This window comes from Heterodontus francisci, chromosome 4 (assembly GCF_036365525.1).
Source record: "Heterodontus francisci isolate sHetFra1 chromosome 4, sHetFra1.hap1, whole genome shotgun sequence".
In the NCBI taxonomy this organism is placed as follows: Eukaryota; Metazoa; Chordata; class Chondrichthyes; order Heterodontiformes; family Heterodontidae; genus Heterodontus; species Heterodontus francisci.
In genome coordinates, this window is record NC_090374.1 from 3,053,177 (window position 1) to 3,078,546 (window position 25,370).

The following is a 25,370-nucleotide window of genomic DNA, read 5'->3' on the forward strand; positions in this document are numbered from 1 at the left end:
CAAATATATCATTACATGACTTGCTGTCAAATTTTGTTTGATCATGTGCCTTGGGATGGTTTATTAAAAGTGCTAGAAAATTCACGCTGCTGCTGTTGTGAGAAGCGTCTGGTGGACAGCCGGCTAGCGTCTGGATGGTCAGTATCTGAACGCATTCTGATTTGACCTGTTTCTCCCCACCAGGTGTGAGCTGCTCCTGGGAAAAGTTACCAGATGAGCTGCTGCTGGTGATTTTTCGCTCTCTGACACTGCCTCACTTGCTGAAGGCTTCAAGAGTCAGCAGGCGCTGGCATCGACTGGCGTGAGTACCCTCTCCAGGCACCTTCTATAATCTCTGTTACTGGGAATTCAACAACCACTGGAGGGTTTCTGCAGATCCCAGAAACACAACCTTCCAGCAAAATCGAGTTAGACTGGAATCTAATCGAAAGGTTCGGGGGTTTATATATAGAATAACAGATACCCGGGAGTGAGTTACAGACTGGAATCTAATCGAGGGGTTCCGGGGGTTTATTTATAGAATAACAGATACCCGGGAGTGAGTTACAGGCTGGAATCTAATCGAGGGGTTCCGGGGGTTTATTTATAGAATAACAGATACCCGGGAGTGAGTTACAGGCTGGAATCTAATCGAGGTTCGGGGTGGTTTATATATAGAAGAACAGATATCCGGGAGTGAGTTACAGACTGGAATCTAATAGCAGGGTTTGGGGGGTTTATATATAGAATAACAGATACCCGGGAGTGAGTTACAGACTGGAATCAAATCGAGGGGTTTGGGGTGTTTATATATAGAATAACAGATACCCGGGAGTGAGTTACAGACTGGAATCTAATCGAGGGGATCGGGGGGTTTATATATAGAATAACAGATACCCGGGAGTGAGTTACAGACTGGAATCTAATCGAGGTTCGGGGTGGTTTATATATAGAATAACAGATACCCGGGAGTGAGTTACAGACTGGAATCTAATCGAGGTTCAGGGTGGTTTATATATAGAATAACAGATACCCGGGAGTGAGTTACAGACTGGAATCTAATCGAGGTTCGGGTGGTTTATATATAGAATAACAGATATCCGGGAGTGAGTTACAGACTGGAATCTAATCAAGGGTTTTGGGTGGTTTATATATAGAAGAACAGATACCCGGGAGTGAGTTACAGACTGGAATCTAATCGAGGGGTTCGGGGGGTTTATATATAGAAGAACAGATACCCGGGAGTGAATTACAGACTGGAATCTAATCGAGGCTTTCGGGGGGTTTATATATAGAATAACAGATACCCGGGAGTGAGTTACAGACTGGAATCTAATCGAGGGGTTCGGGGTGGTTTATATATAGAATAACAGATACCTGGGAGCGAGTTACAGACTGGAATCTGATCGAGGGGTTCGGGGTGTTTATATATAGAGTAACAGATACCCGGGAGTGAGTTACAGACTGGAATCTAATCGAGAGGTTCGGGGGGTTTATATAGAGAATAACAGATACCCGGGAGTGAGTTACAGACTGGAATCTAATCGAGGGGTTCGGGGGGTTTATATATAGAATAACAGATACCCGGGAGTGAGTTACAGACTGGAATCTAATCGAGGGGTTCGGGGTGTTTATATATAGAATAACAGATACCCGGGAGTGAGTTACAGACTGGAATCTAATCGAGGGGTTCGGGGTGGTTTATATATAGAATAACAGATACCCGGGAGTGAGTTACAGACTGGAATCTAATCGAGGGGTTCGGGGTGGTTTATATATAGAATAACAGATACCCGGGAGTGAGTTACAGACTGGAATCTAATCGAGGGGTTCGGGGTGGTTTATATATAGAATAACAGATGCCCGGGAGTGAGTTACAGACTGGAATCTAATCGAGGGGTTCGGGGGGGGTTTATATATAGAATAACAGATACCCGGGAGTGAGTTACAGACTGGAATCTAATCGAGGGGTTCGGGGTGGTTTATATATAGAATAACAGATACCCGGGAGTGAGTTACAGACTGGAATCTAATCGAGGTTCGGGGTGGTTTATATATAGAAGAACAGATACCCGGAAGTGAGTTACAGACTGGAATCTAATCGAGGGGTTCGGGGTGGTTTATATATAGAATAACAGATACCCGGGAGTGAGTTACAGACTGGAATCTAATCGAGGTTCGGGGGGTTTATATATAGAATAACAGATATCCGGGAGTGAGTTACAGACTGGAATCTAATCAAGGGTTTTGGGTGGTTTATATATAGAAGAACAGATACCCGGGAGTGAGTTACAGACTGGAATCTAATCGAGGTTCGGGGTGGTTTATATATAGAAGAACAGATACCCGGGAGTGGGTTACAGACTGGAATCTAATCGAGGTTCGGGGTGGTTTATATATAGAATAACAGATACCCGGGAGTGAGTTACAGACTGGAATCTAATCGAGGTTCGGGGTGGTTTATATTTAGAAGAACAGATACCCGGGAGTGAGTTACAGACTGGAATCTAATCGAGGGGTTCGGGGGGGGTTTATAAATAGAATAACAGATACACAGGAGTGAGTTACAGACTGGAATCTAATCGAGGTTCGGGGTGGTTTATATATAGAATAACAGATACCTGGGAGCGAGTTACAGACTGGAATCTAATCGAGGGGTTCGGGGTGTTTATATATAGAGTAACAGATACCCGGGAGTGAGTTACAGACTGGAATCTAATCGAGAGGTTCGGGGGGTTTATATAGAGAATAACAGATACCCGGGAGTGAGTTACAGACTGGAATCTAATCGAGGGGTTCGGGGGGTTTATATATAGAATAACAGATACCCGGGAGTGAGTTACAGACTGGAATCTAATCGAGGTTCGGGGGGTTTATATATAGAATAACAGATATCCGGCAGTGAGTTACAGACTGGAATCTAATCAACTGTTTTGGGTGGTTTATATATAGAAGAACAGATACCCGGGAGTGAGTTACAGACTGGAATCTAATCGAGGTTCGGGGTGGTTTATATATAGAAGAACAGATACCCGGGAGTGAGTTACAGACTGGAATCTAATCGAGGGGTTCGGGGGGGGTTTATATATAGAATAACAGATACACAGGAGTGAGTTACAGACTGGAATCTAATCGAGGTTCGGGGTGGTTTATATATAGAATAACAGATACCTGGGAGTGAGTTACAGACTGGAATCTAATCGAGGGGTTCGGGGTGGTTTATATATAGAATAACAGATACCCGGGAGTGAGTTACAGACTGGAATCTAATCGAGGGGTTCGGGGTGTTTATATATAGAATAACAGATACCCGGGAGTGAGTTACAGACTGGAATCTAATCGAGGGGTTCGGGGTGGTTTATATATAGAATAACAGATACCCGGGAGTGAGTTACAGACTGGAATCTAATCGAGGGGTTCGGGGTGGTTTATATATAGAATAACAGATGCCCAGGAGTGAGTTACAGACTGGAATCTAATCGAGGGGTTCGGGGGGGGTTTATATATAGAATAACAGATACCCGGGAGTGAGTTACAGACTGGAATCTAATCGAGGGCTTCGGGGTGGTTTATATATAGAATAACAGATACCCGGGAGTGAGTTACAGACTGGAATCTAATCGAGGGGTTCGGGGTGGTTTATATATAGAATAACAGATACCCGGGAGTGAGTTACAGACTGGAATCTAATCGAGGTTCGGGGGGTTTATATATAGAATAACAGATATCCGGGAGTGAGTTACAGACTGGAATCTAATCGAGGGGTTCGGGGGGGGTTTATATATAGAATAACAGATACCCGGGAGTGAGTTACAGACTGGAATCTAATCGAGGGCTTCGGGGTGGTTTATATATAGAAGAACAGATACCCGGGAGTGAGTTACAGACTGGAATCTAATCGAGGGGTTCGGGGTGGTTTATATATAGAATAACAGATGCCCGGGAGTGAGTTACAGACTGGAATCTAATCGAGGTTCGGGGGGTTTATATATAGAATAACAGATATCCGGGAGTGAGTTACAGACTGGAATCTAATCAAGGGTTTTGGGTGGTTTATATATAGAAGAACAGATACCCGGGAGTGAGTTACAGACTGGAATCTAATCGAGGGGTTCGGGGGGGGTTTATATATAGAATAACAGATACCCGGGAGTGAGTTACAGACTGGAATCTAATCGAGGGGTTCGGGGGGGGTTTATATATAGAATAACAGATACACAGGAGTGAGTTACAGACTGGAATCTAATCGAGGTTCGGGGTGGTTTATATATAGAATAACAGATACCCGGGAGTGAGTTACAGACTGGAATCTAATCGAGGGGTTCGGGGTGGTTTATATATAGAAGAACAGATACCCGGGAGTGAGTTACAGACTGGAATCTAATCGAGGGGTTCGGGGGGTTTATATATAGAATAACAGATACCCGGGAGTGAGTTACAGACTGGAATCTAATCGAGGTTCGGGGGGTTTATATATAGAATAACAGGTATCCTGGAGTGAGTTACAGACTGGAATCTAATCGAGGGGTTCGGGGTGGTTTATATATAGAATAACAGATACCCGGGAGTGAGTTACAGACTGGAATCTAATCGAGGTTCGGGGTGGTTTATATATAGAATAACAGATACCCGGGAGTGAGTTACAGACTGGAATCTAATCGGGGGGTTTATATATAGAATAACAGATACCCGTGAGTGAGTTACAGACTGGAATCTAGTCGAGGTTCGGGGTGGTTTATATATAGAATAACAGATACCCGGGAGTGAGTTACAGACTGGAATCTAATCGAGGTTCGGGGGGTTTATATATAGAATAACAGATATCCGGCAGTGAGTTACAGACTGGAATCTAATCAACTGTTTTGGGTGGTTTATATATAGAAGAACAGATACCCGGGAGTGAGTTACAGACTGGAATCTAATCGAGGTTCGGGGTGGTTTATATATAGAAGAACAGATACCCGGGAGTGAGTTACAGACTGGAATCTAATCGAGGGGTTCGGGGGGGGTTTATATATAGAATAACAGATACACAGGAGTGAGTTACAGACTGGAATCTAATCGAGGTTCGGGGTGGTTTATATATAGAATAACAGATACCTGGGAGCGAGTTACAGACTGGAATCTAATCGAGGGGTTCGGGGTGGTTTATATATAGAATAACAGATACCCGGGAGTGAGTTACAGACTGGAATCTAATCGAGGGGTTCGGGGTGTTTATATATAGAATAACAGATACCCGGGAGTGAGTTACAGACTGGAATCTAATCGAGGGGTTCGGGGTGGTTTATATATAGAATAACAGATACCCGGGAGTGAGTTACAGACTGGAATCTAATCGAGGGGTTCGGGGTGGTTTATATATAGAATAACAGATGCCCATGAGTGAGTTACAGACTGGAATCTAATCGAGGGGTTCGGGGGGGGTTTATATATAGAATAACAGATACCCGGGAGTGAGTTACAGACTGGAATCTAATCGAGGGCTTCGGGGTGGTTTATATATAGAATAACAGATACCCGGGAGTGAGTTACAGACTGGAATCTAATCGAGGGGTAAGGGGTGGTTTATATATAGAATAACAGATACCCGGGAGTGAGTTACAGACTGGAATCTAATCGAGGTTCGGGGGGTTTATATATAGAATAACAGATATCCGGGAGTGAGTTACAGACTGGAATCTAATCGAGGGGTTCGGGGGGGGTTTATATATAGAATAACAGATACCCGGGAGTGAGTTACAGACTGGAATCTAATCGAGGGCTTCGGGGTGGTTTATATATAGAATAACAGATACCCGGGAGTGAGTTACAGACTGGAATCTAATCGAGGGGTTCGGGGTGGTTTATATATAGAATAACAGATGCCCGGGAGTGAGTTACAGACTGGAATCTAATCGAGGTTCGGGGGGTTTATATATAGAATAACAGATATCCGGGAGTGAGTTACAGACTGGAATCTAATCAAGGGTTTTGGGTGGTTTATATATAGAAGAACAGATACCCGGGAGTGAGTTACAGACTGGAATCTAATCGAGGGGTTCGGGGGGGGTTTATATATAGAATAACAGATACCCGGGAGTGAGTTACAGACTGGAATCTAATCGAGGGGTTCGGGGGGGGTTTATATATAGAATAACAGATACACAGCAGTGAGTTACAGACTGGAATCTAATCGAGGTTCGGGGTGGTTTATATATAGAATAACAGATACCCGGGAGTGAGTTACAGACTGGAATCTAATCGAGGGGTTCGGGGGGGGGTTTATATATAGAATAACAGATACACAGGAGTGAGTTACAGACTGGAATCTAATCGAGGTTCGGGGTGGTTTATATATAGAATAACAGATACCTGGGAGCGAGTTACAGACTGGAATCTAATCGAGGGGTTCGGGGGATTTATATATAGAGTAACAGATACCCGGGAGTGAGTTACAGACTGGAATCTAATCGAGAGGTTCGGGGGGTTTATATAGAGAATAACAGATACCCGGGAGTGAGTTACAGACTGGAATCTAATCGAGGGGTTCGGGGGGTTTATATATAGAATAACAGATACCCGGGAGTGAGTTACAGACTGCAATCTAATCGAGGGGTTCGGGGTGGTTTATATATAGAATAACAGATACCCGGGAGTGAGTTACAGACTGGAATCTAATCGAGGTTCGGGGTGGTTAATATATAGAATAACAGATACCCGGGAGTGAGTTACAGACTGGAATCTAATCGAGGGGTTCGGGGGGTTTATATATAGAATAACAGATACCCGGGAGTGAGTTACAGACTGGAATCTAATCGAGGGGTTCGGGGGGTTTATATATAGAGTAACAGATAGCCGGGAGTGAGTTACAGACTGGAATCTAATCGAGGGGTTCGGGGTGGTTTATATATAGAAGAACAGATACCCGGGAGTGAGTTACAGACTGGAATCTAATCGAGGGGTTCGGGGGGTTTATATATAGAATAACAGATACCCGGGAGTGAGTTACAGACTGGAATCTAATCGAGGTTCGGGGGGTTTATATATAGAATAACAGGTATCCTGGAGTGAGTTACAGACTGGAATCTAATCGAGGGGTTCGGGGTGGTTTATATATAGAATAACAGATACCCGGGAGTGAGTTACAGACTGGAATCTAATCGAGGGGTTCGGGGGGTTTATATATAGAATAACAGATACCCGTGAGTGAGTTACAGACTGGAATCTAATCGAGGGGTTCGGGGGGTTTATATATAGAATAACAGATACCCGTGAGTGAGTTACAGACTGGAATCTAATCGAGGTTCGGGGTGGTTTATATATAGAATAACAGATACCCGGGAGTGAGTTACAGACTGGAATCTAATCGAGGGGTTCGGGGGGTTTATATATAGAATAACAGATACCCGTGAGTGAGTTACAGACTGGAATCTAGTCGAGGTTCGGGGTGGTTTATATATAGAATAACAGATACCCGGGAGTGAGTTACAGACTGGAATCTAATTGAGGGGTTCGGGGGGGTTTATATATAGAGTAACAGATACCCGGGAGTGAGTTACAGACTGGAATCTAATCGAGGTTCGGGGTGGTTTATATATAGAATAACAGATACCCGGGAGTGAGTTACAGACTGGAATCTAATCGAGGGGTTCGGGGTGGTTTATATATAGAATAACAGATACCCGGGAGTGAGTTACAGACTGGAATCTAATCGAGGGGTTCGGGGGGTTTCTATATAGAATAACAGATACCCGGGAGTGAGTTACAGACTGGAATCTAATCGAGGGGTTCGGGGTGGTTTATATATAGAATAACAGATACCCGGGAGTGAGTTACAGACTGGAATCTAATCGAGGGGTTCGGGTGGTTTATATATAGAATAACAGATACCCGGGAGTGAGTTACAGACTGGAATCTAATCGAGGTTCGGGGTGGTTTATATATGGAATAACAGATACCCGGGAGTGAGTTACAGACTGGAATCTAATCGAGGGGTTCGGGGTGGTTTATATAGAGAATAACAGATACCCGGGAGTGAGTTACAGACTGGAATCTAATCGAGGGTTTCGGGGTGTTTATATATAGAATAACAGATACCCGGGAGTGAGTTACAGACTGGAATCTAATCGAGGGGTTTGGGGGGTTTATATATAGAATAACAGATATCCTGGAGTGAGTTACAGACTGGAATCTAATCGAGGGGTTCGGGGTGGTTTATATATAGAATAACAGATACCCGGGAGTGAGTTACAGACTGGAATCTAATCGAGGTTCGGGGTGGTTTATATATAGAATAACAGATACCCGGGAGTGAGTTACAGACTGGAATCTAATCGAGGGGTTCGGAGGGTTTATATATAGTTTAACAGATACCCGGGAGTGAGTTACAGACTGGAATCTAATCGAGGGGTTCGGGGTGTTTATATATAGAATAACAGATACCCGGGAGTGAGTTACAGACTGGAATCGAATCGCGGGGTTCGGGTGGTTTATATATAGAAGAACAGATACCCGGGAGTGAGTTACAGACTGGAATCTAATCGAGGGGTTCGGGGGGGGTTTATATATAGAATAACAGATACACAGGAGTGAGTTACAGACTGGAATCTAATCGAGGTTCGGGGTGGTTTATATATAGAATAACAGATACCTGGGAGCGAGTTACAGACTGGAATCTAATCGAGGGGTTCGGGGTGGTTTATATATAGAATAACAGATACCCGGGAGTGAGTTACAGACTGGAATCTAATCGAGGGGTTCGGGGTGTTTACATATAGAATAACAGATACCCGGGAGTGAGTTACAGACTGGAATCTAATCGAGGGGTTCGGGGTGGTTTATATATAGAATAACAGATGCCCAGGAGTGAGTTACAGACTGGAATCTAATCGAGGGGTTCGGGGTGGTTTATATATAGAATAACAGATACCCGGGAGTGAGTTACAGACTGGAATCTAATCGAGGGGTTCGGGGGGTTTCTATATAGAATAACAGATACCCGGGAGTGAGTTACAGACTGGAATCTAATCGAGGGGTTCGGGGTGGTTTATATATAGAATAACAGATACCCGGGAGTGAGTTACAGACTGGAATCTAATCGAGGGGTTCGGGTGGTTTATATATAGAATAACAGATACCCGGGAGTGAGTTACAGACTGGAATCTAATCGAGGTTCGGGGTGGTTTATATATGGAATAACAGATACCCGGGAGTGAGTTACAGACTGGAATCTAATCGAGGGGTTCGGGGTGGTTTATATAGAGAATAACAGATACCCGGGAGTGAGTTACAGACTGGAATCTAATCGAGGGTTTCGGGGTGTTTATATATAGAATAACAGATACCCGGGAGTGAGTTACAGACTGGAATCTAATCGAGGGGTTTGGGGGGTTTATATATAGAATAACAGATATCCTGGAGTGAGTTACAGACTGGAATCTAATCGAGGGGTTCGGGGTGGTTTATATATAGAATAACAGATACCCGGGAGTGAGTTACAGACTGGAATCTAATCGAGGTTCGGGGTGGTTTATATATAGAATAACAGATACCCGGGAGTGAGTTACAGACTGGAATCTAATCGAGGGGTTCGGAGGGTTTATATATAGTTTAACAGATACCCGGGAGTGAGTTACAGACTGGAATCTAATCGAGGGGTTCGGGGTGTTTATATATAGAATAACAGATACCCGGGAGTGAGTTACAGACTGGAATCTAATCGAGGTTCGGGGTGGTTTATATATAGAATAACAGATACCCGGGAGTGAGTTACAGACTGGAATCGAATCGCGGGGTTCGGGTGGTTTATATATAGAAGAACAGATACCCGGGAGTGAGTTACAGACTGGAATCTAATCGAGGGGTTCGGGGGGGGTTTATATATAGAATAACAGATACACAGGAGTGAGTTACAGACTGGAATCTAATCGAGGTTCGGGGTGGTTTATATATAGAATAACAGATACCTGGGAGCGAGTTACAGACTGGAATCTAATCGAGGGGTTCGGGGTGGTTTATATATAGAATAACAGATACCCGGGAGTGAGTTACAGACTGGAATCTAATCGAGGGGTTCGGGGTGTTTACATATAGAATAACAGATACCCGGGAGTGAGTTACAGACTGGAATCTAATCGAGGGGTTCGGGGTGGTTTATATATAGAATAACAGATGCCCAGGAGTGAGTTACAGACTGGAATCTAATCGAGGGGTTCGGGGTGGTTTATATATAGAATAACAGATACCTGGGAGCGAGTTACAGGCTGGAATCTAATCGAGGGGTTCGGGGTGTTTATATATAGAGTAACAGATACCCGGGAGTGAGTTACAGACTGGAATCTAATCGAGAGGTTCGGGGGGTTTATATAGAGAGTAACAGATACCCGGGAGTGAGTTACAGACTGGAATCTAATCGAGGGGTTTGGGGGGTTTATATAGAGAATAACAGATACCCGGGAGTGAGTTACAGACTGGAATCTAATCGAGGGGTTCGGGGGGTTTTAGATAGAGAATAACAGATACCCGGGAGTGAGTTACAGACTGGAATCTAATCGAGGGGTTCGGGGTGTTTATATATAGAATAACAGATACCTGGGAGCGAGTTACAGACTGGAATCTAATCGAGGGGTTCGGGGTGGTTTATATATAGAATAACAGATACCCGGGAGTGAGTTACAGACTGGAATCTAATCGAGGGGTTCGGGGTGTTTATATATAGAATAACAGATACCCGGGAGTGAGTTACAGACTGGAATCTAATCGAGGGGTTCGGGGTGGTTTATATATAGAATAACAGATACCCGGGAGTGAGTTACAGACTGGAATCTAATCGAGGGGTTCGGGGTGGTTTATATATAGAATAACAGATGCCCATGAGTGAGTTACAGACTGGAATCTAATCGAGGGGTTTGGGGGGTTTATATAGAGAATAACAGATACCCGGGAGTGAGTTACAGACTGGAATCTAATCGAGGGGTTCGGGGGGTTTTAGATAGAGAATAACAGATACCCGGGAGTGAGTTACAGACTGGAATCTAATCAAGGGTTTTGGGTGGTTTATATATAGAAGAACAGATACCCGGGAGTGAGTTACAGACTGGAATCTAATCGAGGGGTTCGGGGGGGGTTTATATATAGAATAACAGATACCCGGGAGTGAGTTACAGACTGGAATCTAATCGAGGGGTTCGGGGGGGGTTTATATATAGAATAACAGATACACAGGAGTGAGTTACAGACTGGAATCTAATCGAGGTTCGGGGTGGTTTATATATAGAATAACAGATACCCGGGAGTGAGTTACAGACTGGAATCTAATCGAGGGGTTCGGGGTGGTTTATATATAGAATAACAGATACCCGGGAGTGAGTTACAGACTGGAATCTAATCGAGGGGTTCGGGGGGTTTATATATAGAATAACAGATACCCGGGAGTGAGTTACAGACTGGAATCTAATCGAGGTTCGGGGGGTTTATATATAGAATAACAGGTATCCTGGAGTGAGTTACAGACTGGAATCTAATCGAGGGGTTCGGGGTGGTTTATATATAGAATAACAGATACCCGGGAGTGAGTTACAGACTGGAATCTAATCGAGGTTCGGGGTGGTTTATATATAGAATAACAGATACCCGGGAGTGAGTTACAGACTGGAATCTAATCGGGGGGTTTATATATAGAATAACAGATACCCGTGAGTGAGTTACAGACTGGAATCTAGTCGAGGTTCGGGGTGGTTTATATATAGAATAACAGATACCCGGGAGTGAGTTACAGACTGGAATCTAATCGAGGTTCGGGGGGTTTATATATAGAATAACAGATATCCGGCAGTGAGTTACAGACTGGAATCTAATCAACTGTTTTGGGTGGTTTATATATAGAAGAACAGATACCCGGGAGTGAGTTACAGACTGGAATCTAATCGAGGTTCGGGGTGGTTTATATATAGAAGAACAGATACCCGGGAGTGAGTTACAGACTGGAATCTAATCGAGGGGTTCGGGGGGGGTTTATATATAGAATAACAGATACACAGGAGTGAGTTACAGACTGGAATCTAATCGAGGTTCGGGGTGGTTTATATATAGAATAACAGATACCTGGGAGCGAGTTACAGACTGGAATCTAATCGAGGGGTTCGGGGTGGTTTATATATAGAATAACAGATACCCGGGAGTGAGTTACAGACTGGAATCTAATCGAGGGGTTCGGGGTGTTTATATATAGAATAACAGATACCCGGGAGTGAGTTACAGACTGGAATCTAATCGAGGGGTTCGGGGTGGTTTATATATAGAATAACAGATACCCGGGAGTGAGTTACAGACTGGAATCTAATCGAGGGGTTCGGGGTGGTTTATATATAGAATAACAGATGCCCATGAGTGAGTTACAGACTGGAATCTAATCGAGGGGTTCGGGGGGGGTTTATATATAGAATAACAGATACCCGGGAGTGAGTTACAGACTGGAATCTAATCGAGGGCTTCGGGGTGGTTTATATATAGAATAACAGATACCCGGGAGTGAGTTACAGACTGGAATCTAATCGAGGGGTAAGGGGTGGTTTATATATAGAATAACAGATACCCGGGAGTGAGTTACAGACTGGAATCTAATCGAGGTTCGGGGGGTTTATATATAGAATAACAGATATCCGGGAGTGAGTTACAGACTGGAATCTAATCGAGGGGTTCGGGGGGGGTTTATATATAGAATAACAGATACCCGGGAGTGAGTTACAGACTGGAATCTAATCGAGGGCTTCGGGGTGGTTTATATATAGAATAACAGATACCCGGGAGTGAGTTACAGACTGGAATCTAATCGAGGGGTTCGGGGTGGTTTATATATAGAATAACAGATGCCCGGGAGTGAGTTACAGACTGGAATCTAATCGAGGTTCGGGGGGTTTATATATAGAATAACAGATATCCGGGAGTGAGTTACAGACTGGAATCTAATCAAGGGTTTTGGGTGGTTTATATATAGAAGAACAGATACCCGGGAGTGAGTTACAGACTGGAATCTAATCGAGGGGTTCGGGGGGGGTTTATATATAGAATAACAGATACCCGGGAGTGAGTTACAGACTGGAATCTAATCGAGGGGTTCGGGGGGGGTTTATATATAGAATAACAGATACACAGCAGTGAGTTACAGACTGGAATCTAATCGAGGTTCGGGGTGGTTTATATATAGAATAACAGATACCCGGGAGTGAGTTACAGACTGGAATCTAATCGAGGGGTTCGGGGGGGGGTTTATATATAGAATAACAGATACACAGGAGTGAGTTACAGACTGGAATCTAATCGAGGTTCGGGGTGGTTTATATATAGAATAACAGATACCTGGGAGCGAGTTACAGACTGGAATCTAATCGAGGGGTTCGGGGGATTTATATATAGAGTAACAGATACCCGGGAGTGAGTTACAGACTGGAATCTAATCGAGAGGTTCGGGGGGTTTATATAGAGAATAACAGATACCCGGGAGTGAGTTACAGACTGGAATCTAATCGAGGGGTTCGGGGGGTTTATATATAGAATAACAGATACCCGGGAGTGAGTTACAGACTGCAATCTAATCGAGGGGTTCGGGGTGGTTTATATATAGAATAACAGATACCCGGGAGTGAGTTACAGACTGGAATCTAATCGAGGTTCGGGGTGGTTAATATATAGAATAACAGATACCCGGGAGTGAGTTACAGACTGGAATCTAATCGAGGGGTTCGGGGGGTTTATATATAGAATAACAGATACCCGGGAGTGAGTTACAGACTGGAATCTAATCGAGGGGTTCGGGGGGTTTATATATAGAGTAACAGATAGCCGGGAGTGAGTTACAGACTGGAATCTAATCGAGGGGTTCGGGGTGGTTTATATATAGAAGAACAGATACCCGGGAGTGAGTTACAGACTGGAATCTAATCGAGGGGTTCGGGGGGTTTATATATAGAATAACAGATACCCGGGAGTGAGTTACAGACTGGAATCTAATCGAGGTTCGGGGGGTTTATATATAGAATAACAGGTATCCTGGAGTGAGTTACAGACTGGAATCTAATCGAGGGGTTCGGGGTGGTTTATATATAGAATAACAGATACCCGGGAGTGAGTTACAGACTGGAATCTAATCGAGGGGTTCGGGGGGTTTATATATAGAATAACAGATACCCGTGAGTGAGTTACAGACTGGAATCTAATCGAGGGGTTCGGGGGGTTTATATATAGAATAACAGATACCCGTGAGTGAGTTACAGACTGGAATCTAATCGAGGTTCGGGGTGGTTTATATATAGAATAACAGATACCCGGGAGTGAGTTACAGACTGGAATCTAATCGAGGGGTTCGGGGGGTTTATATATAGAATAACAGATACCCGTGAGTGAGTTACAGACTGGAATCTAGTCGAGGTTCGGGGTGGTTTATATATAGAATAACAGATACCCGGGAGTGAGTTACAGACTGGAATCTAATTGAGGGGTTCGGGGGGGTTTATATATAGAGTAACAGATACCCGGGAGTGAGTTACAGACTGGAATCTAATCGAGGTTCGGGGTGGTTTATATATAGAATAACAGATACCCGGGAGTGAGTTACAGACTGGAATCTAATCGAGGGGTTCGGGGTGGTTTATATATAGAATAACAGATACCCGGGAGTGAGTTACAGACTGGAATCTAATCGAGGGGTTCGGGGGGTTTCTATATAGAATAACAGATACCCGGGAGTGAGTTACAGACTGGAATCTAATCGAGGGGTTCGGGGTGGTTTATATATAGAATAACAGATACCCGGGAGTGAGTTACAGACTGGAATCTAATCGAGGGGTTCGGGTGGTTTATATATAGAATAACAGATACCCGGGAGTGAGTTACAGACTGGAATCTAATCGAGGTTCGGGGTGGTTTATATATGGAATAACAGATACCCGGGAGTGAGTTACAGACTGGAATCTAATCGAGGGGTTCGGGGTGGTTTATATAGAGAATAACAGATACCCGGGAGTGAGTTACAGACTGGAATCTAATCGAGGGTTTCGGGGTGTTTATATATAGAATAACAGATACCCGGGAGTGAGTTACAGACTGGAATCTAATCGAGGGGTTTGGGGGGTTTATATATAGAATAACAGATATCCTGGAGTGAGTTACAGACTGGAATCTAATCGAGGGGTTCGGGGTGGTTTATATATAGAATAACAGATACCCGGGAGTGAGTTACAGACTGGAATCTAATCGAGGTTCGGGGTGGTTTATATATAGAATAACAGATACCCGGGAGTGAGTTACAGACTGGAATCTAATCGAGGGGTTCGGAGGGTTTATATATAGTTTAACAGATACCCGGGAGTGAGTTACAGACTGGAATCTAATCGAGGGGTTCGGGGTGTTTATATATAGAATAACAGATACCCGGGAGTGAGTTACAGACTGGAATCTAATCGAGGTTCGGGGTGGTTTATATATAGAATAACAGATACCCGGGAGTGAGTTACAGACTGGAATCGAATCGCGGGGTTCGGGTGGTTTATATATAGAAGAACAGATACCCGGGAGTGAGTTACAGACTGGAATCTAATCGAGGGGTTCGGGGGGGGTTTATATATAGAATAACAGATACACAGGAGTGAGTTACAGACTGGAATCTAATCGAGGTTCGGGGTGGTTTATATATAGAATAACAGATACCTGGGAGCGAGTTACAGACTGGAATCTAATCGAGGGGTTCGGGGTGGTTTATATATAGAATAACAGATACCCGGGAGTGAGTTACAGACTGGAATCTAATCGAGGGGTTCGGGGTGTTTACATATAGAATAACAGATACCCGGGAGTGAGTTACAGACTGGAATCTAATCGAGGGGTTCGGGGTGGTTTATATATAGAATAACAGATGCCCAGGAGTGAGTTACAGACTGGAATCTAATCGAGGGGTTCGGGGTGGTTTATATATAGAATAACAGATACCCGGGAGTGAGTTACAGACTGGAATCTAATCGAGGGGTTCGGGGGGTTTCTATATAGAATAACAGATACCCGGGAGTGAGTTACAGACTGGAATCTAATCGAGGGGTTCGGGGTGGTTTATATATAGAATAACAGATACCCGGGAGTGAGTTACAGACTGGAATCTAATCGAGGGGTTCGGGTGGTTTATATATAGAATAACAGATACCCGGGAGTGAGTTACAGACTGGAATCTAATCGAGGTTCGGGGTGGTTTATATATGGAATAACAGATACCCGGGAGTGAGTTACAGACTGGAATCTAATCGAGGGGTTCGGGGTGGTTTATATAGAGAATAACAGATACCCGGGAGTGAGTTACAGACTGGAATCTAATCGAGGGTTTCGGGGTGTTTATATATAGAATAACAGATACCCGGGAGTGAGTTACAGACTGGAATCTAATCGAGGGGTTTGGGGGGTTTATATATAGAATAACAGATATCCTGGAGTGAGTTACAGACTGGAATCTAATCGAGGGGTTCGGGGTGGTTTATATATAGAATAACAGATACCCGGGAGTGAGTTACAGACTGGAATCTAATCGAGGTTCGGGGTGGTTTATATATAGAATAACAGATACCCGGGAGTGAGTTACAGACTGGAATCTAATCGAGGGGTTCGGAGGGTTTATATATAGTTTAACAGATACCCGGGAGTGAGTTACAGACTGGAATCTAATCGAGGGGTTCGGGGTGTTTATATATAGAATAACAGATACCCGGGAGTGAGTTACAGACTGGAATCGAATCGCGGGGTTCGGGTGGTTTATATATAGAAGAACAGATACCCGGGAGTGAGTTACAGACTGGAATCTAATCGAGGGGTTCGGGGGGGGTTTATATATAGAATAACAGATACACAGGAGTGAGTTACAGACTGGAATCTAATCGAGGTTCGGGGTGGTTTATATATAGAATAACAGATACCTGGGAGCGAGTTACAGACTGGAATCTAATCGAGGGGTTCGGGGTGGTTTATATATAGAATAACAGATACCCGGGAGTGAGTTACAGACTGGAATCTAATCGAGGGGTTCGGGGTGTTTACATATAGAATAACAGATACCCGGGAGTGAGTTACAGACTGGAATCTAATCGAGGGGTTCGGGGTGGTTTATATATAGAATAACAGATGCCCAGGAGTGAGTTACAGACTGGAATCTAATCGAGGGGTTCGGGGTGGTTTATATATAGAATAACAGATACCTGGGAGCGAGTTACAGGCTGGAATCTAATCGAGGGGTTCGGGGTGTTTATATATAGAGTAACAGATACCCGGGAGTGAGTTACAGACTGGAATCTAATCGAGAGGTTCGGGGGGTTTATATAGAGAGTAACAGATACCCGGGAGTGAGTTACAGACTGGAATCTAATCGAGGGGTTTGGGGGGTTTATATAGAGAATAACAGATACCCGGGAGTGAGTTACAGACTGGAATCTAATCGAGGGGTTCGGGGGGTTTTAGATAGAGAATAACAGATACCCGGGAGTGAGTTACAGACTGGAATCTAATCGAGGGGTTCGGGGTGTTTATATATAGAATAACAGATACCTGGGAGCGAGTTACAGACTGGAATCTAATCGAGGGGTTCGGGGTGGTTTATATATAGAATAACAGATACCCGGGAGTGAGTTACAGACTGGAATCTAATCGAGGGGTTCGGGGTGTTTATATATAGAATAACAGATACCCGGGAGTGAGTTACAGACTGGAATCTAATCGAGGGGTTCGGGGTGGTTTATATATAGAATAACAGATACCCGGGAGTGAGTTACAGACTGGAATCTAATCGAGGGGTTCGGGGTGGTTTATATATAGAATAACAGATGCCCATGAGTGAGTTACAGACTGGAATCTAATCGAGGGGTTCGGGGGGGGTTTATATATAGAATAACAGATACCCGGGAGTGAGTTACAGACTGGAATCTAATCGAGGGCTTCGGGGTGGTTTATATATAGAATAACAGATACCCGGGAGTGAGTTACAGACTGGAATCTAATCGAGGGGTAAGGGGTGGTTTATATATAGAATAACAGATACCCGGGAGTGAGTTACAGACTGGAATCTAATCGAGGTTCGGGGGGTTTATATATAGAATAACAGATATCCGGGAGTGAGTTACAGACTGGAATCTAATCGAGGGGTTCGGGGGGGGTTTATATATAGAATAACAGATACCCGGGAGTGAGTTACAGACTGGAATCTAATCGAGGGCTTCGGGGTGGTTTATATATAGAATAACAGATACCCGGGAGTGAGTTACAGACTGGAATCTAATCGAGGGGTTCGGGGTGGTTTATATATAGAATAACAGATGCCCGGGAGTGAGTTACAGACTGGAATCTAATCGAGGTTCGGGGGGTTTATATATAGAATAACAGATATCCGGGAGTGAGTTACAGACTGGAATCTAATCAAGGGTTTTGGGTGGTTTATATATAGAAGAACAGATACCCGGGAGTGAGTTACAGACTGGAATCTAATCGAGGGGTTCGGGGGGGGTTTATATATAGAATAACAGATACCCGGGAGTGAGTTACAGACTGGAATCTAATCGAGGGGTTCGGGGGGGGTTTATATATAGAATAACAGATACACAGCAGTGAGTTACAGACTGGAATCTAATCGAGGTTCGGGGTGGTTTATATCTAGAATAACAGATACCCGGGAGTGAGTTACAGACTGGAATCTAATCGAGGGGTTCGGGGGGGGGTTTATATATAGAATAACAGATACACAGGAGTGAGTTACAGACTGGAATCTAATCGAGGTTCGGGGTGGTTTATATATAGAATAACAGATACCTGGGAGCGAGTTACAGACTGGAATCTAATCGAGGGGTTCGGGGGATTTATATATAGAGTAACAGATACCCGGGAGTGAGTTACAGACTGGAATCTAATCGAGAGGTTCGGGGGGTTTATATAGAGAATAACAGATACCCGGGAGTGAGTTACAGACTGGAATCTAATCGAGGGGTTCGGGGGGTTTATATATAGAATAACAGATACCCGGGAGTGAGTTACAGACTGCAATCTAATCGAGGGGTTCGGGGTGGTTTATATATAGAATAACAGATACCCGGGAGTGAGTTACAGACTGGAATCTAATCGAGGTTCGGGGTGGTTAATATATAGAATAACAGATACCCGGGAGTGAGTTACAGACTGGAATCTAATCGAGGGGTTCGGGGGGTTTATATATAGAATAACAGATACCCGGGAGTGAGTTACAGACTGGAATCTAATCGAGGGGTTCGGGGGGTTTATATATAGAGTAACAGATAGCCGGGAGTGAGTTACAGACTGGAATCTAATCGAGGGGTTCGGGGTGGTTTATATATAGAAGAACAGATACCCGGGAGTGAGTTACAGACTGGAATCTAATCGAGGGGTTCGGGGGGTTTATATATAGAATAACAGATACCCGGGAGTGAGTTACAGACTGGAATCTAATCGAGGTTCGGGGGGTTTATATATAGAATAACAGGTATCCTGGAGTGAGTTACAGACTGGAATCTAATCGAGGGGTTCGGGGTGGTTTATATATAGAATAACAGATACCCGGGAGTGAGTTACAGACTGGAATCTAATCGAGGGGTTCGGGGGGTTTATATATAGAATAACAGATACCCGTGAGTGAGTTACAGACTGGAATCTAATCGAGGGGTTCGGGGGGTTTATATATAGAATAACAGATACCCGTGAGTGAGTTACAGACTGGAATCTAATCGAGGTTCGGGGTGGTTTATATATAGAATAACAGATACCCGGGAGTGAGTTACAGACTGGAATCTAATCGAGGGGTTCGGGGGGTTTATATATAGAATAACAGATACCCGTGAGTGAGTTACAGACTGGAATCTAGTCGAGGTTCGGGGTGGTTTATATATAGAATAACAGATACCCGGGAGTGAGTTACAGACTGGAATCTAATTGAGGGGTTCGGGGGGGTTTATATATAGAGTAACAGATACCCGGGAGTGAGTTACAGACTGGAATCTAATCGAGGTTCGGGGTGGTTTATATATAGAATAACAGATACCCGGGAGTGAGTTACAGACTGGAATCTAATCGAGGGGTTCGGGGTGGTTTATATATAGAATAACAGATACCCGGGAGTGAGTTACAGACTGGAATCTAATCGAGGGGTTCGGGGGGTTTCTATATAGAATAACAGATACCCGGGAGTGAGTTACAGACTGGAATCTAATCGAGGGGTTCGGGGTGGTTTATATATAGAATAACAGATACCCGGGAGTGAGTTACAGACTGGAATCTAATCGAGGGGTTCGGGTGGTTTATATATAGAATAACAGATACCCGGGAGTGAGTTACAGACTGGAATCTAATCGAGGTTCGGGGTGGTTTATATATGGAATAACAGATACCCGGGAGTGAGTTACAGACTGGAATCTAATCGAGGGGTTCGGGGTGGTTTATATAGAGAATAACAGATACCCGGGAGTGAGTTACAGACTGGAATCTAATCGAGGGTTTCGGGGTGTTTATATATAGAATAACAGATACCCGGGAGTGAGTTACAGACTGGAATCTAATCGAGGGGTTTGGGGGGTTTATATATAGAATAACAGATATCCTGGAGTGAGTTACAGACTGGAATCTAATCGAGGGGTTCGGGGTGGTTTATATATAGAATAACAGATACCCGGGAGTGAGTTACAGACTGGAATCTAATCGAGGTTCGGGGTGGTTTATATATAGAATAACAGATACCCGGGAGTGAGTTACAGACTGGAATCTAATCGAAGGGTTCGGAGGGTTTATATATAGTTTAACAGATACCCGGGAGTGAGTTACAGACTGGAATCTAATCGAGGGGTTCGGGGTGTTTATATATAGAATAACAGATACCCGGGAGTGAGTTACAGACTGGAATCTAATCGAGGTTCGGGGTGGTTTATATATAGAATAACAGATACCCGGGAGTGAGTTACAGACTGGAATCGAATCGCGGGGTTCGGGTGGTTTATATATAGAAGAACAGATACCCGGGAGTGAGTTACAGACTGGAATCTAATCGAGGGGTTCGGGGGGGGTTTATATATAGAATAACAGATACACAGGAGTGAGTTACAGACTGGAATCTAATCGAGGTTCGGGGTGGTTTATATATAGAATAACAGATACCTGGGAGCGAGTTACAGACTGGAATCTAATCGAGGGGTTCGGGGTGGTTTATATATAGAATAACAGATACCCGGGAGTGAGTTACAGACTGGAATCTAATCGAGGGGTTCGGGGTGTTTACATATAGAATAACAGATACCCGGGAGTGAGTTACAGACTGGAATCTAATCGAGGGGTTCGGGGTGGTTTATATATAGAATAACAGATGCCCAGGAGTGAGTTACAGACTGGAATCTAATCGAGGGGTTCGGGGTGGTTTATATATAGAATAACAGATACCCGGGAGTGAGTTACAGACTGGAATCTAATCGAGGGGTTCGGGGGGTTTCTATATAGAATAACTGATACCCGGGAGTGAGTTACAGACTGGAATCTAATCGAGGGGTTCGGGGTGGTTTATATATAGAATAACAGATACCCGGGAGTGAGTTACAGACTGGAATCTAATCGAGGGGTTCGGGTGGTTTATATATAGAATAACAGATACCCGGGAGTGAGTTACAGACTGGAATCTAATCGAGGTTCGGGGTGGTTTATATATGGAATAACAGATACCCGGGAGTGAGTTACAGACTGGAATCTAATCGAGGGGTTCGGGGTGGTTTATATAGAGAATAACAGATACCCGGGAGTGAGTTACAGACTGGAATCTAATCGAGGGTTTCGGGGTGTTTATATATAGAATAACAGATACCCGGGAGTGAGTTACAGACTGGAATCTAATCGAGGGGTTTGGGGGGTTTATATATAGAATAACAGATATCCTGGAGTGAGTTACAGACTGGAATCTAATCGAGGGGTTCGGGGTGGTTTATATATAGAATAACAGATACCCGGGAGTGAGTTACAGACTGGAATCTAATCGAGGTTCGGGGTGGTTTATATATAGAATAACAGATACCCGGGAGTGAGTTACAGACTGGAATCTAATCGAGGGGTTCGGAGGGTTTATATATAGTTTAACAGATACCCGGGAGTGAGTTACAGACTGGAATCTAATCGAGGGGTTCGGGGTGTTTATATATAGAATAACAGATACCCGGGAGTGAGTTACAGACTGGAATCTAATCGAGGTTCGGGGTGGTTTATATATAGAATAACAGATACCCGGGAGTGAGTTACAGACTGGAATCGAATCGCGGGGTTCGGGTGGTTTATATATAGAAGAACAGATACCCGGGAGTGAGTTACAGACTGGAATCTAATCGAGGGGTTCGGGGGGGGTTTATATATAGAATAACAGATACACAGGAGTGAGTTACAGACTGGAATCTAATCGAGGTTCGGGGTGGTTTATATATAGAATAACAGATACCTGGGAGCGAGTTACAGACTGGAATCTAATCGAGGGGTTCGGGGTGGTTTATATATAGAATAACAGATACCCGGGAGTGAGTTACAGACTGGAATCTAATCGAGGGGTTCGGGGTGTTTACATATAGAATAACAGATACCCGGGAGTGAGTTACAGACTGGAATCTAATCGAGGGGTTCGGGGTGGTTTATATATAGAATAACAGATGCCCAGGAGTGAGTTACAGACTGGAATCTAATCGAGGGGTTCGGGGTGGTTTATATATAGAATAACAGATACCTGGGAGCGAGTTACAGGCTGGAATCTAATCGAGGGGTTCGGGGTGTTTATATATAGAGTAACAGATACCCGGGAGTGAGTTACAGACTGGAATCTAATCGAGAGGTTCGGGGGGTTTATATAGAGAGTAACAGATACCCGGGAGTGAGTTACAGACTGGAATCTAATCGAGGGGTTTGGGGGGTTTATATAGAGAATAACAGATACCCGGGAGTGAGTTACAGACTGGAATCTAATCGAGGGGTTCGGGGGGTTTTAGATAGAGAATAACAGATACCCGGGAGTGAGTTACAGACTGGAATCTAATCGAGGGGTTCGGGGTGTTTATATATAGAATAACAGATATCCGGGAGTGAGTTACAGACTGGAATCTAATCGAGGGGTTCGGGGGGTTTATATATAGAATAACAGATACCCGGGAGTGAGTTACAGACTGGAATCTAATCGAGGTTCGGGGGGTTTATATATAGAATAACAGGTATCCTGGAGTGAGTTACAGACTGGAATCTAATCGAGGGGTTCGGGGTGGTTTATATATAGAATAACAGATACCCGGGAGTGAGTTACAGACTGGAATCTAATCGAGGTTCGGGGTGGTTTATATATAGAATAACAGATACCCGGGAGTGAGTTACAGACTGGAATCTAATCGAGGGGTTCGGGGGGTTTATATATAGAATATCAGATACCCGTGAGTGAGTTACAGACTGGAATCTAGTCGAGGTTCGGGCTGGTTAAGATATAGAATAACAGATATCTTGGAGTGAGTTACAGACTGGAATCTAATCGAGGTTCGGGTGGTTTATATATAGAATAACAGATACCCGGGAGTGAGTTACAGACTGGAATCTAATCGAGGTTCGGGTGGTTTATATATAGAATAACAGATACCCGGGAGTGAGTTACAGACTGGAATCTAATCGAGGGGTTCGGGGCGGTTTATATATAGAATAACAGATACCCGGGAGTGAGTTACAGACTGGAATCTAATCGAGGGGTTCGGGGTGGTTTATATGTAGAATAACAGATATCTTGGAGTGAGTTACAGACTGGAATCTAATCGAGGTTCGGGTGGTTTATATATAGAATAACAGATATCCGGGAGTGAGTTACAGACTGGAATCTAATCGAGGTTCGGGTGGTTTATATATAGAATAACAGATACCCGGGAGTGAGTTACAGACTGGAATCTAATCGAGGGGTTCGGGATGTTTATATATAGAATAACAGATACCCGGGAGTGAGTTACAGACTGGAATCTAATCGAGGGGTTTGGGTGGTTTATATATAGAATAACAGATACCCGGGAGTGAGTTACAGACTGGAATCTAATCGAGGGGTTTGGGTGGTTTATATATAGAATAACAGATATCCTGGAGTGAGTTACAGACTGGAACCTAATCGAGGGGTTCGGGGCGGTTTATATATAGAATAACAGATATCCTGGAGTGAGTTACATACTGGAATCTAATCGAGGGGTTCGGGGTGGTTTATATATAGAATAACAGATATCCTGGAGTGAGTTACATACTGGAATCTAATCGAGGGGTTCGGTGTGGTTTATATATAGAATAACAGATATCCTGGAGTGAGTTACATACTGGAATCTAATCGAGGGGTTCGGGGTGGTTTATATATAGAATAACAGATATCCTGGAGTGAGTTACATACTGGAATCTAATCGAGGCTTTCGGGGGGTTTATATATAGAATAACAGATATCCTGGAGTGAGTTACATACTGGAATCTAATCGAGGGGTTCGGGGTGGTTTATATATAGAATAACAGATATCCTGGAGTGAGTTACATACTGGAATCTAATCGAGGGGTTCGGGGTGGTTTATATATAGAATAACAGATATCCTGGAGTGAGTTACAGACTGGAATCTAATCGAGGGGTTCGGGTTGGTTTGTATATAGAATAACAGATATCCGGGAGTGAGTTACAGACTGGAATATAATCGAGGTTCGGGGTGTTTATATATAGAATAACAGATATCCTGGAGTGAGTTACATACTGGAATCTAATCGAGGGGTTCGGTGTGGTTTATATATAGAATAACAGATATCCTGGAGTGAGTTACAGACTGGAATCTAATCGAGGTTCGGGGTGGTTTATATATAGAATAACAGATATCGGGGAGTGAGTTACAGACTGGAATCTAATCGAGGTTCGGGGTGTTTATATATAGAATAACAGATGCCCGGGAGTGAGTTACAGACTGGAATCTAATCGAGGGGTACGGGGCGGTTTATATGTAGAATAACAGATATCCGGGAGTGAGTTACAGACTGGAATCTAATTGAGGTTCGGGGTGGTTTATATATAGAATAACAGATACCCGGGAGTGAGTTACAGACTGGAATCTAATCGAGGGGTTCGGGGGGTTTATATATAGAATAACAGATACCCGGGAGTGAGTTACAGACTGGAATCTAATCGAGGGGTTCGGGGGGTTTATATATAGAATAACAGATACCCGGGAGTGAGTTACAGACTGGAATCTAATCGAGGGGTGTGGGTGGTTTATATATAGAATAACAGATATCCGGGAGTGAGTTACAGACTGGAATCTAATCGAGGGGTTCGGGGGGTTTATATATAGAATAACAGATAGCCGGGAGTGAGTTACAGACTGGAA

The 25,370-nt window shown here is 43.8% G+C and overlaps 1 protein-coding gene across 2 annotated transcripts in view; it reads left to right on the forward strand.

Annotated features, from left to right (window-relative positions):
• The window catches only part of skp2 (S-phase kinase-associated protein 2, E3 ubiquitin protein ligase), a 101,244-nt gene that overhangs the window by 25,919 nt on the left and 49,955 nt on the right, over positions 1 to 25,370 (forward strand). For both annotated transcript variants that reach the window (XM_068029075.1, XM_068029076.1), the window contains exon 3: positions 184 to 301. In XM_068029075.1, coding sequence (XP_067885176.1) covers positions 184 to 301 — 118 coding nt within the window. The remainder of the gene's footprint in view (positions 1 to 183; positions 302 to 25,370) is intronic.